This window comes from Cynocephalus volans, chromosome 1 (assembly GCF_027409185.1).
Source record: "Cynocephalus volans isolate mCynVol1 chromosome 1, mCynVol1.pri, whole genome shotgun sequence".
Lineage (NCBI taxonomy): Eukaryota > Metazoa > Chordata > Mammalia > Dermoptera > Cynocephalidae > Cynocephalus > Cynocephalus volans.
The window spans coordinates 28,479,170-28,497,558 of record NC_084460.1 but is presented as its reverse complement, the minus strand read 5'-3'; the positions used below and the strand labels follow the sequence as shown (position 1 = coordinate 28,497,558).

Sequence of the window (18,389 nt, the reverse complement as noted above, 5' to 3'; positions counted from 1 at the left end):
TCACCAATTCCACAAACCTAGTGCAATGCAAAAATAATATCAACACACCAAAATGTTAATTGTGATAGTTCTTGGGTGTTGAGATTTAGAAGCAATTTTTTTTTCCCTCTGATTAAAAAAGTAATGTGTACTTTTTTTTTTTTTTTTTTTTGGTGGCTGGCTGGTGCCGGGATCCGAAGTTATATGTACTCTTATTTGCATAATAAAAAAAAAGTTTAAAAAAATTTTGTATATAACATGGAATTCAAATGAACAAAAAGTAATAAATGTTTATTATAGAAAAAAATTTTTAAATTTAAAAATATAGAAAGGCATAAAAAAATGATTTATACCCTAATGATACCACTGCTTTAATATTTTTCATTTAGTCTTTTATGTATATGTGTGTGTGTACATATGTGTAAGTTTTAAACAATGAAATTGGGATTGTACTGTGTATTTTATTTTCAGTTGATGTTTGATCGTGAGCATTTCCTCATGTCAATAAATACTCTTTGAAATTACTATTTAAAAAATGTCTGTATAATTTTTCAGTATAGAGATGTATACCATAATACACAACCCAGTTACGGGGATATTAAACTACATCCAGTTTATTTCAGTTACAAATAAAGTTGCAATACATATTTCTAGACCAAATTTTTGCCTGTGTTTTTTATTCTCACCCTAGGAAAATTCTAGAATTACTTTGTCAAAGCAAGTTACCTGCATTACAGTTTTTGATAGGTACTGCCAATTACTTTTCAGAAAAGTTCCTATTTTACACTTCCATGAGTGTTATGCTTGTCTCATGTTCACCATGCCAACAAGTAGTACTAGTTAAAAAAAGAAAAAAAAAAATCTGTGCTAATTTGATGGTTCAAAACTGTCTTCTCATGATTGTTTGAATCAGCATTTTGGGGGGTTATCCCTGAGGGTAAAAACAGTTTTTCATATGTTTATTGGCCATATGCAGTTCCTTGTCTGTAAACTTTGTTCATTATTACATTAGAGATTCTCATTTAAAAAAAGATTTTATATGAATTCTTCTGATAGTATCACTTTTTTTTTCAAGCTTGTTGCAAATACTGTTGTGTCACTTCACTTTTCCGTTTTGTTTATATACCTGACATGTACAATAGTTTAAAAGATTTTATGGGGCTGGCTGGTTAGCTCAGTTGGTTATAACACCAAGGTCAAGGATTTGGTTCCCCATACTGACCAGCTGCAAAAAAAAAAAAAAAAAAAAAAAAAAAAAAGGAAGTTGAGAATACTTTAAAAAATTTTAATGTCAAACCAATCAAGTTCTCTTTCTGTGATTTCTTCCACTGCTTTTATGCTTTGAAATTAGAAAACCTACTACCCAAAGCAACCTACAAATTCAATGCAATCCTCAAACTACCAATGATATATCTCACAGAAAGAAAAAACAATCCAAAAATTTATATGGAACAACAAAGGACCCTGAATAGCCATAGCAACCTTGAGCAAAGAGAACAAAACAGGGGGCATCACACTCTCTGAATTTGAAATATACTACAAAGTGATAGTAATCAAAACAACATGGTACTGGCACAAAAACAGACACAAAGACCAACAGAACAGACAAAAAACCCAGAAATAAATCCATGTTCCGACAGCCAAATGATTTTCAATAAAGGAGCCAAGAACATACACTGGGGAAAGAACAGTCTCTTTAACACATGGTGCTGGGAAAACTGGAGATCCATATGTAGAAGAATAAAACTAGACCCCTATCTCTCACCATATACCAAAATCAACTCAAAATGGATTAAAGACTTAAATATAAGACCCGAAACTATTATATTACTAGAAAAAAACACAAAGAAAACGCTTCAGGACATAGGACTGGGCAAAGACTTTATAAGAAAGACCTCAAAAGCACAGCTGATGAAAACAAAAATAAACAAATGGGATTATATCAAATTAAAAAGCTTTTGCACAGCAAAGAAGCAATCGGCAAAGTGAAGAGAATCTGCAGAATGAGAAAAAATATTTGTAAACTATTCATCTGACAAGGGATTAATATTTAGAATATACAAGGAACTCAAAACAATTCAATAGTAAGAAAACAAATAATTCGATTAAAAAATGGGCAAATGAATGAGGGGGGTAGCAAGAAATTGGTAAAGGGCCACAAAAAAGGATTATGTTGTATAATGTTGAACATATTAATTATCCTGACTTGAGCATCACATATTGCATACAGGTACTGATATTCAATGCTGTACCCCACAGATATGAACAGTCAATTATGTTTCAATCAATACAATAAACAGGTAAGTCTTAAAATAATGAAATAAAAAATGGCCAAATTAGACATTTCTCAAAGGATTTCATACAAATGGCCAAAAGGTATATGAAAAAATGCTCAACATCACTGATCATAAGGGAAATGCAAATCGAAACCACAATGAGATATCATCTCACCCCACTTGGAATGGCTATTATCAAAAAGACAGAAAATAAGTGCTGGCGAGGGGAACTCTTATACATTGTTGGTGGGAATGTAAATTAGTACAGCAATTATGGATAACAGTATGGAGGTTTCTCAAACAACTACAAATAGAACTACTAAACAATCCACCAATCCCACTACTGGGTATGTAACTAAAGGAAAGAAAATCAACATGTTGTACGACACCTTCACTCCCATGTTTATTGTGGCTCTATTCACAATAGCCAAGATATGGAACCAACCTAAATGTCCATCGATGGATGATTGGATAAGGAAAATGTGGTATATATACACAACATAAAACTACTCAGCCAGAAAAAAGAATGAAATTCTGCCATTCATAGAAACATGTATGAGCTCAGAGAAAATTATATTAAGTGAAATAAGTCAGGCACAGAAAGAGAAATACCACATATTTTAGTATATGGAAGCTAAAAAAGTTGATCTCATAGAAACAGAGAGTAGAATAGTGGTTACTAGAGACTGGTAAGGGAAGGTGGGAGGGGAAGATGGGGAGAGGGTGGTCAATGGATACAAAATCATAGAGAGAGAAAAGGAATAAGATCTAGTGTTCTACAGCGATATAGGGAGACTATAGTCAATAACAAATTACTGTATAACTTCAAGTAGCTAGCTGAGAGGATTCTGAATGTTCCCAACACAAAGAGATGACAAATGTTTGATGCAATGGATATGCCAATTACTCTGATACGATCATTGCACACTGTATAAATGTACCCAACTATCCCACTGTACTCCATAAATATATACAATTACCGTGGGTCAATTAAGAAAATAAGAAAATAAAAATTCAGAGACAGAAGTAGATCAGAGGTTACCAGAAACTGGGGAGAAGGAATAATGGGAAGTTACTGCCTAACAGATACAGAGTCAATGTTTAGGATGATGAAAAAGTTCTGGAAATACAAGTTCTGGTGGTCACACAGCTTTGTAATTAATTCCATTGAATTGTATGTTTAAAAAATACTTAAAATGGCAAATCTTATGTTATAAAAAAAAAAAATTAGAAAGCCCATCCCCATCACTTTAGGTGATTAAAGATTTTTTTTCTCCTTTTCCATAATCGCGCGCGCACGCGCGCACACACACACACACACACCCACAACCCCTCCCCCCTTCCTGGCCTGATAGGCCCTGAGCCCTACGGCTTAGACTGCCCCACCTCTCCAAGTCCATCCCTCCCCAGCCAAGACCTCGTACAATGTCATCCTCCTTGTTATAGTTGGCGATGTCCTTCCGGAGGGTCCGAATGATAATCATGCTCAGGATGCCTGAAACAGATGGGGTGGGGAGGAGGACTGCTCAGCACTGCCAGCAGTCTCCTGTGCTCTATGGCCTCCTAGGCTTGGAGTTCACTGTGATGCCAGCATGAATGGCTTCCTGGCCATGCAGCCACCTTAGGTCCTCTTCTGGGCAGTCTGCCGGCTGTACAGGGAGGGGTGTACTGAGGGTCACTCCCCAGGCAGGGGAAAGAAAGGGCTGTGGGATGGGTGAGGACAGCCATAGGACATTGCTTTTTATTTCAGAGAGAAGAGCATCCCAACTCCTCCACAGCTTGGTACTACCAACCTCTCCAGCCTCATCTCTCCGAGGCTCACCTGTCACTCCCACTCTGGTCATTTATCGCTTAGTCATCAGTTCGCAGCTTCACCTCTCTCTCTCACATCCTGCCTTTACCCAGGCTACTCCTTTGCCTGGAATGCCCCACCTGCCCTACTGACTCCTATTCATGCTTTAAGGCTCACCCTGGGCATCTTCACCTCTCAGCACCCCCAAACAGTTCAGACGACCCCCACCCCCATTTATACTTCCACAGTGCCCTCGACCTCTCTAGGCAGCAGCATAGTGGTTAAGAGAATGGGCTGTATGACCTTGAGTTCACTTCATGTTTTCAGGCTTAGCTCATGGGCTTGAGGACTGAGATGTTTGTAATGTGCTCAGAACAGCAGCTGGCCCCTTGGTAGATATTTAATGAACAGTAGCTAGCATTATCTTTACTTCTCACTTGATACCGAAACCATCAGTGTCATTCTACCTCTGCCCACCACCCTCTTGCCACGCTTGTCTCACCGCAGGGCTGTGACCCTCACTGGAACAGTCTTTCTTGGGTTGCTGAACAGTGGCTGCTCCTCTTCGTTCAGAGGGTGTGCCCTAACACAGCCCTCACCCTTTCCTCAATTGTTGTGTGTTTGGTCGCCTTGGTTATGTGCTCCACAGCACTTGTTGCTAACTGGAACTCCACTACTTATTTGCTTTTTTGTTTCTCTCCCACCACTAGAACACAGACTCTGTGAGGGCAAAGACTGTGTTGGGCTTGCTCAACACTATATGCCCAGCAACTGGCACAGTGCCTGGCACCAAACGAGCAACAACAAGGTCCTGCTGAGTGAATCAACAAATGCGTGCATGAACAGATATATCTGTCTTCCCCTAGTGAGCTCTCCAGAGTAGAGACTGAATCTTGTTCACCTACATTCACCTGGTGCCTGGCACAGAGCGCTGATGTTTGTTTTTGACACTCACCCTGGAAGCCCCCCATAAGTGATGTGAAGCCTCAGTCCCTCCACCCCCACCTCTTGTCCTCTCCACCCTTCAACCCACAGACCTCTCACCTGACAGGAAGAAAACCACCACAACGGAGTTAATGATAGAAAACCAGTGGATCTGCACGTCACTCATGGTCAGGTAAGTGTCCCAGCGAGAGGCCCATTTGATGTCACTTTCCTGGCAGGTGAGAGGAAGCACTTAAGAGTCAGGCCTCCTGCTACAGAATCCTGGCCCAGACCAGACCCTCCTCCCCTGCCTGTGAGCTCCCCGCTTCTCACCTCCCAGTGTACAGAGTAGGTGAAGTACAGCTGATTCTCCTTGGTGGGGTCAATTTCTTGGGGCGAGGAGCTGGTACCCTCAGGGAGGGTGCATGAACTCTTCTCATCTACTTTGAGGTCTGTGAGAGACAGAGACTCAGTCTGTTCCTGTGGTGGCTGGTGCCACTACCCATGGGCTGTTTAGGGGGTGCCTTCAAAACTGCCTGCTGCTGGGAGCCTGGCCACCAGGGTCAGAGTGGAGGTTGGGAGAATAGCGGGTAACAATGGTTTTTTAAAATTATATTCCTCAGAGCCCTGACCTTCCAATGGGCCTGAGGGGCTACAGAGAGGCATGTGCATGGTAGCGGGGGAGGGAGTGAGGGGTCGGGCTTCGAGTCCCTCCTTTAGTCAATCAATCTTCTTTTACTCAATTCGAACATTTTCTTACTCATTCCATCAGTCCTATTCAGCACATGAAACAGTGATTCATTCTATCATGTTTACTCATTCACTCAGTCTATCTCCAAAGTCCCAACACTTTAGTAATTCAAACACTCAGATGCTTTCTCCACTCATTTACTCACTTGTTGATTCTGTCATCCATTCATTCATTTCACCAACAAACATACAATAAGCACCAACTACATGCCAGGTGCTATGCTGGGTGCTGGAGATAAAATGGAGAGAAAAGGCGAAAGACTCTGTCTTCAAAGGGCCAGTGGGGGAGCAGATGACATCAGAATAATCACACACAAAATGTAAAACTGCTCACGATGCTACAGAAGGACAAGCAAGATGGTGCTCTTAAAGTACAAGATTTATGCTTAATGTGAGACTCTGTGTATGATTTTGTTGGAAAACTAGGTTCTACAGCTTTAAAAAAAGTCAGAAAATCACCACTGCAGACAAAAGGCCTGCTGCTAAACTGAAGAGCACTCTGCTGTGACGTGGGCCAACAGGTGAGGTGAAGCTGGACCAAGTCCTCTGAGGCCCATCAGGACTGGGTGGGGCTCTCAAACTCCCAACAACTGGTGACCCTGGGCAAATTTCAGTCGATGCCAACCACTCACACAGAGGGAGAAAAACAAAGAAACCTGCTGCCCAACAGCTTTGTTGGTACCCTTGCCCCTTTTTCTTCAACCCAGGGTGAGCGGGCTGGTTCTTGTGAAGATGCCCAACAAAACCCCAACTTGCTGTTTGGTCCTGGCCAAGTCACTAACCTCTCTGAGCCTCTGGTTCCTCATCTGTAACCACCACATACCTCCTGGGGTTCTTGGGAAGGGGTAAACTAGTAATGTGCCCAGACCACGACACAGCAGATGTCAACTCTCCCCTCGCCCCCGACCTTCTCTAATGGGAATACAGTAACTGACTCTACCTTGGCTGGGCCTGAATGTCATACCTGGGCCCATCAGCCAGTTCAGGAGAGAGAAGTGTGAGAAGACCCTGTGTATGGGAGCCCAGGCCCATCCAGCCCTGCCCCTCTGGTCACACCTCCCCACTCACCCTCCAGCCTGATGCTCTGGGGAATCACCTCGAAGCGGACGACACGGTACGTGTGCTCCTGATCCTCTTCCATGTCCTCCCGGTGGTAGTAAAGGATGAACGAGAGGTGATTGTGCAGGTAGATCTAACATGGAGCAACAGAGAACAAAACAGCTAGTAGCCAAAAAACAATGAGAAAATCACTCAGGGGACCACTCAGGTATTAGGTCCCTCCCCTCATTCAGCATGCCTGGCTGTACCAACCTTCCAAAAACACTGCTCTAATCAAATCACTCTCCTGCTAGGAAACCCCCAAGGGCTCTCTGGGGCTTACTAGATAAAAGCCCAATTCCTATCATCTGACCCTAATATATATACCTGGCTGTCATCACCTTCTAAGACACATTAGTTCACCTGGCCTTCCCACCCCATGAACAGCCCCTACCCTGCATCTCTGTTCACTCCAACTAGAATGCCATCTCCAGCTCTACTCAGCTCAAGCCTACCTGCTTTCCAAGGCTCACCTCCTCCATGAAAACCCGAATGCCCAATGACCTCCCCCTGAACTCCCCTGGCATTGACGGTCAGTGGAAGGCAATTGGGACTTAAGATCGAGGGTCTTACACTGTCAGTTCTCTTCCCAATTAAGACAGAAGCCCTTTGAGGATAGGGGTTGGGCCTCAAAAAAAATGTTTTTGTCTTTTACTTCATAAGTAATGTGTTCAGTTTAGAAAATTAGAAAGATAAGTAAAGAGAATCATAGTGATTATTCTCTGTGCTATAAAGTCCTCACAGAGACTATATGATTTACTTTGTTTAACAACCCTAGAGGGTGGGAACCGTTATTACATACATTTTACATATAAGGAAATGCAAGCTCAAGGTCACTCAGACAAACGGTATAGTGGAAATAGGATTCAAACCCAGGGAGCCTACACATTCTTGACCACTAAGCAGCCCTCTCTCCTACATGCAAATGAAGTTCCGGATTTTGTTTTTTTGGTTTTAATCTTATAAAAGTTTTAGGGACAGTGCCTTCACTTTGTTGCAGCATCTACCAGAGCCCTCAGCCTTCTGACAGACCATCATGCCTAGGGGCACTGGAGAAACCAGCCATGACTGATCCCCATCTTCTCTCTTATGAGCCTAGAGCTGAATGCTTTCCCTTCTCTGTAGCTGCAAGTGCTCGTAACTAGTGAGACATGGTTTCCCAGCCATGTGAGCATGCCAAAGACACTCTACCTTGTTGACGTCTGTGAAGCCGAGCCGGTAGCCATGTTCAAATTGCACATCTTTCTCCTTCTTCTTGTCATCGCTGTCTCGGTTGGAGTAGAGCTCCAGCCGGGTGGCCACAGGCAGGTTGTCAGCAATACTGGAAACCCAAGGCCCCGCTCAGTCCCTCTGGCCCATCTCTCCCATCAGTGCCCTCCCCTATGTGAACTGGAGGCCAGCAGGGAGCAGAGGACAACTTACAGGTGGACGTAGTAATCTTCTGTGATCCTCTCAGCCACGAGCCGGCTCTCCTGCATGGTCAGGGTCACTGGCTTGTTCGACTGGCTGCACAGAACTTCACACTTCTTCTCACTGTTCATGAGAACCTGGAAAGGGGTGTTGACAATCCGGTCCCCTCTCAGCACCTCTCCTGCCATAAGAGAGACAGATCGTGCTCAGAGCTTCAGCCCTGAGGTTGCTGAGGTCAGCAACTCACAGAGATGCAGGAGTGCAGGGCAAAGATGGATGTCTTAGGACTTCAGCAGTGCCCCAGCCTAGCAGTCAATGCTCTTCCCCATCTGTCCATGCCCGGCATGCCCAGCTAACTTCTCATCTGTCACCCTCTCCTCACCCTTTGTGCTCCAGCGCCTCCAGAATTCATCACACATACCACAGCCCTCCATGCCTCTAGGCCTCAGGTCGCTTCCTGTGCCTGGGGTGCCAGTCTCTGCCCTATGTTCCTGGCTTCAAGATCAGCTTCCATTTTGCTCTCTCCAGAAGCCCTTCCTGACTTTTTCATCACAGGTTGTCACCCCCTCTCTGATTTGCCCCTGTTTGGAAGCAGTATCTGTAGCAAGGAGAGAGGGCTCTGACTCCAGGCCTCTGCTATTGCAATCTGCCTCTGCCACTTACAAGCATAGCAGTCTTGGTAAGTTACTTAACCTCATTGAGCCTCAATTTCCTCATCTGTAAAATGGGATAAAAAATAGTACCCACCTCACAGAGTTACAGTGAGAAATAAAGGAGTTAATCCAAGTAAAGTACAGGCATAGAGCAGGCAAGCAACAAATACAGTTTCTATCATCAGCATCATCTCTGCACCTTTTTATATGTCAATGATGTTACTCTAGAGGCACAATGTGTTGATATATTTACATTTCTGGTTCCCCTACCTGACTATGAGCTCTTTAAGGGTAGACACTGTTTCCTATTCTAGTGTCTACACTACAGCTGGACCTCAGGGGCCCGTGGGCCACACATAGCTTGATCTTTACCTAGAAAGCAACAAAAGCCAATGAGTGGAGGAAGATGTTACCTAATTCTGGTTACAGAAAGAGCACTCTGGCTGTTTTGTGAAAAAACACAGGATGCAAGGAAGCGGCTGGGAGTAACAGCAGCCGTGCAAGTGACTGATGACGGTGGCTGGAATAGAGGGTGTGCTGAGGGTGAAGAAGAGCACACAGATCTGGGAACCACTGTGGAAGTGAAATCTAGGGGACTTGGTACTGACTGGATACAAGGGATGAGTGAGAAGTGGGCGTGTTTCTACAACTAGGTTCTAGGTGGGAAAACAGGAAGAATAGCACATTTAGATGGAAGGCGTTTTCAGTTTGGCTATGTCAAGTAGGCATAGAGATACCAAGATTTAAGGATCAGAGGAGAGGTCAGGGCAGGGATGGAAGCTGTGAGTTGCTGGTATATAGATGACAAGTGGCAGAGCCACATGCTGCACCACGATAGGAGGCAACACCCAGCTGTGCAAAGTAGCAGCCACCCAGATCGACCCCATTTTAGAAGCCTGGCATCAGGTGAGCCTGCAAAACCCAGGGATATACTGGCCAATGGAGAGCAAGGATACCAATAAGCATGGGCCTCTGCTGAAATGGCATTTTACAGATGACAAATCTGGGACCAGAGAGGGACAGTGACTGGCCCATGATCGTATGAAGGTGTGGGGTTGTGGTAGTACTAAACCCCTGGGCTCTTTCCTTAACTACGTCCTACTGCTTTTCAGGTCAACCAGGAACTGCTTGAGGAGAGGGAGAACTACAGAGAGAAGAACAGGGCTGTAGCCCAGGTAAGGTGGTATCACTTCTTGATATTCAGAAATTAAATTTAAACCAAGAAAGAGGACATACTGGTCTGGAATGGCTCATTTCTAATATGGAAGTATTCCTCTTAACAATGAGTAACAAGCTATTAATGTGGACCTTCTAAGAGAGGCTGAGGTTGTACTCCAGCACATCTGCCACAGTAACATCAACCGTACAATGTGATGGGAATCTCCATCAAGGTGACAATCATGAGCACAGCCCTCAGACATCCCAAATGAGTCTTTCTGGAGAAAGTAGCGTGGGATGACAGAAAGAACTCTGGCTTTAGAGTCAAAAGTCTGGGTTAAAAATCTCAATTTCTCCACCTCCTGGCCATGTGATCTTGAGCAAGCCTTTCAAATCTTTGAAGCTGCTGTGCCCTCCACTATGAAATGAGGGCAATCACACTCAGCTTCAGAGGTGCTATAAGAATCAGGTAAGATAGGGCCGGCCCGTGGCTCACTACGGGAGAGTGCGGTGTTGAGAACACCAAGGCCCCGGGTTCGGATCCCATATAGGGATGGCCGGTTAGCTCGCTGGCTGAGCGTGGTGCTGACAACACCAAGTCAAGGGTTAAGATCCCCTTACCGGTCATCTTTAAAAAAAAAAAAAAAAAAAAAAGAATCAGGTAAGACAGTGTATAGCGTGTGGTGCTTGAGGGCACGGGCTCTGCAGCCAGAGCTCCTGGGGTCCCACCACTTACTGAGTGACCTGGAGCAAGTGACTTTACCTCCTTGTGCCTCATTTTCCTTATCTACTATAGGGGATAGTAAGACAATCTACTTCATGGGGCTGTTGTGAGAATTAAACAAATTAAAGCACAGAAATGCTCAGAGCATTGCTCAGCTCACAGAAAGAGCCCTGTAAGTATTAATGGTGGTGGTGATGATGATGATAATGTAGAGTAAAAGGCTTACAACAAGTATTCAATCAAGGATGTTTTTGCTCCACTTAGGTAGGACACTAACATTTACCGAATGCCTACTGGGTATCAGGCACTGGGCTAGAAGCTGAGAAGAGAGAGGAATGTAAGACATGATCCTTCTGCTCAAAGAGCCTCTAGGCACTGGAGGGAGGCACTACACAAAGACATAAGGAGATACAATATTGCAGGATAACTTTCCTACAGAGAAGTCTCCATTTCTATGAGGTGGGAAAATTTCCCAGCTTCATGGAAGATTTGGCAGAGGTTCAGAGAGGTTAAGGTCATCCAGTACGACACTGAGTTGTGCCCAACTGCAGAGCCTTGGGCTGCCAACGAATCTACACCAGCTCTCAGGGAAAGGGAGGAGCAGCCGTGAGGAGCCTGGTATGAGGACCCTGGAGGACCAAGTGGGTCAGGCTTCCCAGGCAGAGGCCAGGTGTCAGGAGCATGGCATGGTGTGGAGGGGAAAGAAGGCTAGTGGGAGGCAGGTGGAGGGACCCAGACAGTTGATGGAAGCCAGCCCAAGCCCTGACCAATCTCTGTTCAATACCACAAGGCAAGACAGTTGGTGGGAGCCAGCCCAAGCCAGACCAGTCTCTGTTTAATACCACAAGGCAAGACTTAGGCCCAAGTGGCATTTAGGGGATATGGTGCTGCATGCTTTTGGTTAAACTGTCTCCAAGGCCTGCCTCCAGCTGGTCCAGGACCCCCAAAACCTGGCAGTAGACACACTTTTCAGCTAGGGGTTCTGGAAACATCAGAGCTATGAAAAGTCCTGACAGACAAGGCAGTCCTTTCAGGGGCCTGCTCAGGAACCAGTTCTCACCTCTCCTTCCTAAGGTATAAGAGAAGAGGAAAGTCTCTTAAGTTCCTTGAGGTCTGGGACAGCATACTTCCATAACATAGAGACAGCCACAGAGGAAGAACTAATAACTGTGTCCTGAATAGTTGCCTACAAATGTCTTTTCCTTTAAGCTTAAAATTCTGCCAAATAGAGAATTATTTATTTACCCTTAAAAAAAAAAAAAAAAAAAAATGACTAGCAAGGGGATCCCAACCCCTGACTTGGTGCTGTCAGCACCACGCTCTCCCAAGTGAGCCAACCAGCCATCCCTATACAGGGATCTGAACCCACGGCCTTGGTACCACCAGCACCACACTCTCCCAAGTGAGCCACGAGCCAGCCCTGAGAATTATTTAAATTAGAATAAAATGGCTACTATTCATGGAACACTTGTGCCAGACACTGCACTGGGTGCTTCACATATTATTTGAGGTGAGTCTTGCACAGCTTAGCAAGAACTATAGTGATATCTCTGCTTGCTTTAGGGCTGAGGTAATCACTCACTCTTTCCATTAAAAGCAGAACAAGAAGCCATGAAAGAGGAGATATCTAGAAAACAAGAGAGAGACAGTCTGAGTAGAAGCCAAGTGCTCCAACTCTGAAGACTGACCACATAAATTCAAAGTCCAGCTTAGCTATTAATTAACAGTATAATCAGAGGCAAGTCTCTTAACCTGCAAACTGGAAATAAACACATCAGCTACCTCCCCAAGGGCTGCTATGAGGTTTAAATAAGCTAATAGTATGTAATATGTAAACTATGTAGCAGAGTGTCTAGCACATAGTAAGTGCTAGATAAGAGCTAACTGTTGTTATCATTATGAAGATCATGCCGGGTTCCCCTTCCGGACAGGTTGACAGAAATGCAAGAGAATAACTTACCCAGATTCTCTGCCTTGTAGGTTATTTTGCTGGGCTGGCAGAAGGGCAGTGAGTAGTACTCATAAGGTAACTGGGTTCGAGAGCTGGTGAGCTTTACAGCCTGGTGGGAGAAGAGAGGCTGTTATTCCTTAGTCTGGCAGAAACAAAGACAACTGTTTCAGTAATCCTCCCCAGCACCCACACATCTTCAGTACACTTGGAAATATTATCTAACAGGCAACTAGTAGCAGACACAACTACAGTGTACTATACTGTATAGTATATACTGTACTGCCCATAATTATGAATTATTTCACATTGCTTTAGACTGTATTACAGATTTAGTTAAAAACTATAACCATATTCAATATATACTGATAGTCTTGAACATATTGCTAAGCTTTGACACAATAATTTCACTTCTGGGCAACTTTCCCAAGGAAATAACTCCAAATGAGGAAAAAAAACTTTAGCAACTTTGTTCAGGAACAAAGAAGTTCACTCCTTATTCATAACCACAGTGGTCTTCTTCTTTCAGCCCTCGGAGCAAAACTCTCTCCTGCCTCAGGCTTTGAACCTGCTGCTGTTTTTTTCTGCCCTATTCTGTGCACAGCTGTCTGCTTCTCACACTTAGGTCTCAGCTTAAATCCCCTCACCTGTGAGTCCTTCCCTAATCACTCTATCTCAAGAAACTCCCCATCCTTCTCAATTTCAACACTGTTTCCTTCATAGTATGTCTGATAAAATGTAATTATTTTACCTGTTTATTTATTTTTTAAATCAGTTTCCCCCACTAGAATCTAAGATATAAGCTCCATGAGGGCAAGGATCATGTTCCTTGGTCACCTCTGTAACCCTAATAACTTCGAGCTAGGCACAGAGTAGGTGCTCATTAAATGTTTGCTGAACGAGAATAGAGGGAAAACGAATAATAAAAGTGCCTACAATGGGAAATTCATCGATAAACCATGATATATTCATTCAATTAAATACTGTACAGCCATTAAAAATGAGGTTTAAAAGATGATAAAAGAGAATGTTTTGGAAACAATGCAAGCACACGGAATACAGCTCTGAAAGCGGCAGCAATCACAGAACGCACCCAAATCATAGACAAAATAGAACCAATCAAAATGCTGCAAAAACAAATTTTTAATCTGAATATAACTAAAATTATCTTTACTATTTAGAAATTATCAACCAGTCCTCACACACCATCTCAAAGTATAAATAATTTTTAGAATTCAGTTCTACAACCCTTATTTAAAACTCCTGCTTTGGATTAGGAATTTTTCAGATTTTAGAAGGGCAATGTGGTTTACATACCATAGGTTTTGTAACCTGCCCCCCCCCCCCCAGCTGGATCTGGAATAGTACCTCATATTCAATGACTATTTGTGAGAAGAAATGCAATAATATTCATACTAAGCGCGATAAATAAAGTCAATAAACAGTTTAATGTCAGCTCAGGTCAGCTCTTGCCTCCGACGAGTTTGAGAAACTGAGTTTCAGAGTTTTTCTGACGTTAGATTGAGGGGACTGAGGACCTCTAACAAGCATTTCATGAATTGAGGAAAAATGGCTAAAAAAGGCATTTTGTGTTTCTTAGCATTCTCTCTCTGGACAATCTGAAAACAATCCACATTATTAAGACATGAGTCCACCTTTATGTTCCCTCCCTCTCTCTCTCTCTTCAACCAAAGCTGTCCACATTTACATCCCCAGCTTGGCAGGACTGGAAGCCAAAGCCACCCCGTACCCCTCCCTACCCCACCCCACTGCTGCCATGCCACAAATTTTTTTCTGGAGGGAGATTTTGGCAGAGGGAGGAAGGGTACTGCCATTGTTAAGGGATGGGGCTCTGACCTAACTCTATGTCTTCCACATAATGTGACCTTGGGCAAGTTGATTTATTTCCCTAGGCCTCAATTTCTTCATCTGTAAAATGTAAAGGAAATCTGTAAAACATATAGAATTTGCCTCAGAGGGTTCTTGGGGAGTATTCTGAGCTAAGCCATGTATAATGCCTGGCATGTAAATAACTCTCAATAAATGCAGAGAGCCGGTAACAGAGAGGAGGAAGGAGCAGATGAAAGAGAGAGGCAGAAATGCAGAAAGAGGTGGGCGTGGGCATGGGCATACGCACATGCACGCACACACACTAGAAACAGAATGCTTGAGAACAAAAGTAAGGCTGACACAGAAAAAATGAGAAGTGGGGAGAGGACACACACAGGAGAGATGCAGGGAGCCAGTGACACCCACAGAGAGAGAGAGATATGAAGAGGCAGAGTTCCTGGAACTGCGGGCAGGCCTCCCAAGGACATTCTTCTTCTGCCTGTGCAGCATGCAGTGAGTGAGCCTCCTTTTCCCCAGGGTAGTTGGCACTGGTCTTTGTTTTCTATAACCACAGGATAGACATGAACAGTTCACCATGGCCCTCCAGCTAGGCTGCCTAGCACAGAGGATCTAACATTGTAGGAACACACTTACCTTGATTTCTACAGGGTCGTTCTGATGGAAGTTGATTGGTGCGACCCCAGGGACATAGAAGGCGCTTGTTTCATATGTGAGACAGAGAAGCAGCAGGGACCACAGCAACCAATCCTGCTCAGGAAAAGAGAGGCTGCAGTTGGAAAGAAGTGAACGTACCCCTGGGGCAGATCAAGTCATACCACCTTCATGTCTGCTTTAACTGACCCAACATTTACCCCATTCTGAGAAGCCCAAGGCTTTCATAAACGCTGCCGCCCAAATGCCCCCAAGAGTGTTGCAAGGCAACGAATTCTGCAGTTCTAGAAATGCACCACAAAATGGGTCAAGGCAAAAGGGAAGACTGTCATACAGGAGACACATCGTTTGGATCAATGTTCTTTTAACCATTTCACAGTGTACCACTCCCCAGTACTGCTAGCAGGAAATAAAACTCCGCAATGTTTCTCTCATTTCCATTCCTCTTATAGCAACAGACTCATTTTGTCAGGAAGATCCTATGTTACCAATATATGTTCCTATAAGCCTCTCCAAAACCGTCCTGGCCTCATCCCTTCCCCCTCGTCCTCATTCAGCTCTGGCCACACTGCCCTCCTTGCTGTCCCTTGACAACAAGCCCTTCTCCCTCAGGGCCTTCACCTTTACTGTACTTTCTGCTGAAATGCACTTCCTACAGTTATCTGCATGGCTCATCTCATTCCTTATTTCATTCAGGTCTCTCTCAAATGTCACTTCCCCAGAGAAGCTGTCATTGATCTTTCTATCTAAAATAGCATCCTCTTGTGTCCTACTGCCCACTGCTCTGCCCCTTAGTCTACTTTATTTCTCTTCATGGACTTATCTACTTGACATGTATGATATTTGTTTGTATATTACATGTTCCCTCTACTAGAATGTAATCTCTGAGAGCAGAGATAGCACCATGAACAGTTCATGGCACAGAGGAGACAGTAAGCATCTGCATGCAGGATAGTCACCTGGTAATCAAAGGCAAGAAAGATCAATCTTCTAACCTCAACAAATCTGCCCCACCAAAGAATCTCTTCTCCTTCATCGGTAACAGTGCTTCACTTCTTCAAGGAACTAGAAGAGCTGTCTGATTATCTTCACTGTCTGAACTTTCATTGTCCACATACCTGAATCACCAACTCAACTGCATTTCTGCATCTGCCTTCTCTCCACCTTTTTACTGCTGCTGTATATCAGACATTTATTTCCTGCCCCCTGACACTGGCCACAGCCTCCTAAGCACCTTGCCTCTGCAGCCTCTCCATCCCCCAAGTTACACCTTCCCCACAAACATACACACACTCAGATGACTCTTTCTGAAACTCAGTTTTACAGAGAATCAGAATCTCTGAGGGGGTTTGCCAAAAATGTAGACTCATCTATGTTTTTACCTGAACTACAAGTTGAGAAAAATGGCTTTAATAGTTTAAGGTGTTGAGTTTGGTGCACTTTTCATAGACACGTAGCTTGGCCAAGATCTTAAAAGCAATATTCACAGAGTGTTTTTCCCCTGATTTGTTGTGAACTTTTACAAGTATCTGCCAGCTGATGTTCATCATAGTTTGATCGCAATAAAAACAGTGAAAATGGCTGAGACAGGTGTATTGTATTTGGTAATGTGGAGGTAAGCAGAATTAGGAGAGCAGGAAAATCTGTAAAGAGGCCAGCCACACTCTCCTCACCCGCAAATGTTTAAGAGAAACGACAAGACTATAAGTTAGAAAATTGCCACATGAAGAAGGAGCCTGTATAGGAAGACGATTTTTTTTGCCCCCCCCCCCCCTTAAACTTTTTACTTTTAAATAAATTTAGATTTACCAAGGAGTTGCAGAGATATTATAGGGAGTTCCCATGTACTGGTACTCTTCACCAGTTTCCCATAATGTTAACATCTTGCGTGACCTTGGGTGAGTTCAGCTTTTAAAGAATAACTAGCTTAATTTTTTGAAAAAGTAAAACATATACAGTAAATAATTCAAACAGCATAAACTGATATACGTGGAAAATAAGTCTTTTTCCCATTCCTGTCCCCATGGACAACTGCTATCACCAGTTCCTTGAAAATCCATCTAGAGACATTCTATACATGCACAAACGGAAGGGTTTTATAGTATGGGTTTGCCTTGAATATAACAAATAGATTTTTATTCTTCCTCTCTGAACAGTGATGGGAAGCCTACAGCTGTGGGCCGCTCACGGCATCTGACTTCCTCTCCATCCGAGGATCTCCTCCACTTGACGAGCCATCTGGGAGTCTGACCCTCCCTTGTTGGAACCCTATGTAACCCTCACATTGCCTGTCATTAGAATGTGAGTGCTTCACATGTGAAAAATAAACCCTGCCCCTTTTCCCCCTCTGATTCCCTCCATACCTGAATTCCAGTTAGCCAAAACGTAAGGAAGACATGTCCTGTATTACTGACATAAACTGCCATCCAAATGTTGCTTACAAAGAAAAACAACTGAATCCTTAATTTTTGAAAAACAATGCAGAAAACAGACAATCCTCACACAAAGATACTATCAACAAACCACGAACCAATGTAAAGCTAGGGCAATTGTCAGGTTACAGCAAAACGTTTCATTATTTTAGTTATACTGTTTCCATTCGTACTGTAAGGGACAGGGCTCAGACCCTTCAAACCCATTGTACAGATTGGGTCACCTAACCCCTGACATGCCAGGCTGGGTCACCAGACCCCTCACACACAGGTCTGTGCTAGGTAATGGGAAAGATCCTGGGAGCTGCTGGCAGACGACATGAGCTCAGTCCTCAGCAGTGGTGGCGGCGGCCTCTTGGAGGGTCCCGGGGGTACTGGCAGAAACAGCCTCCAGCAGCAGTGGTGATGGCCTCCCCGCGGATCATGAGCTACTCATGGATCAGAGCTACTCATCCTTTAAGTTCATAACCCAGGACACCCGGGCACACATGCACAATGACAGACAACAACCAAGGAATACCTGGGGGCACGTGCATATTTATGTAAAATGCTTGGAAAGATTCCACACATCTGAGGGGTCCTGACCATTTTCCCATATTTTCCCAACAATTTATCTTAGAGGATCAAGAAATGAAAAATGGCAAAGGATATCTCCATAATATGCTAGAATCTTTAAATATAAATACTTAAGTTGGCAACCAAGAGCAATTCAGAAGTTCAGCTTAGAACTAATGATTGCATCC

The 18,389-nt window shown here is 43.8% G+C and overlaps 1 protein-coding gene across 1 annotated transcript in view; it reads right to left on the bottom strand.

The window, feature by feature from the left end:
• Positions 1-18,389, bottom strand: part of TM9SF4 (transmembrane 9 superfamily member 4) — a 49,282-nt gene that overhangs the window by 14,737 nt on the left and 16,156 nt on the right. The window contains exons 2-9 of the mRNA XM_063093385.1: positions 15,197-15,310; positions 12,725-12,824; positions 8,242-8,410; positions 8,011-8,140; positions 6,790-6,913; positions 5,305-5,423; positions 5,092-5,203; positions 3,680-3,750 (exon numbers count right to left, since the gene is read on the bottom strand). Coding sequence (XP_062949455.1) covers positions 3,680-3,750; positions 5,092-5,203; positions 5,305-5,423; positions 6,790-6,913; positions 8,011-8,140; positions 8,242-8,410; positions 12,725-12,824; positions 15,197-15,310 — 939 coding nt within the window. The remainder of the gene's footprint in view (positions 1-3,679; positions 3,751-5,091; positions 5,204-5,304; positions 5,424-6,789; positions 6,914-8,010; positions 8,141-8,241; positions 8,411-12,724; positions 12,825-15,196; positions 15,311-18,389) is intronic.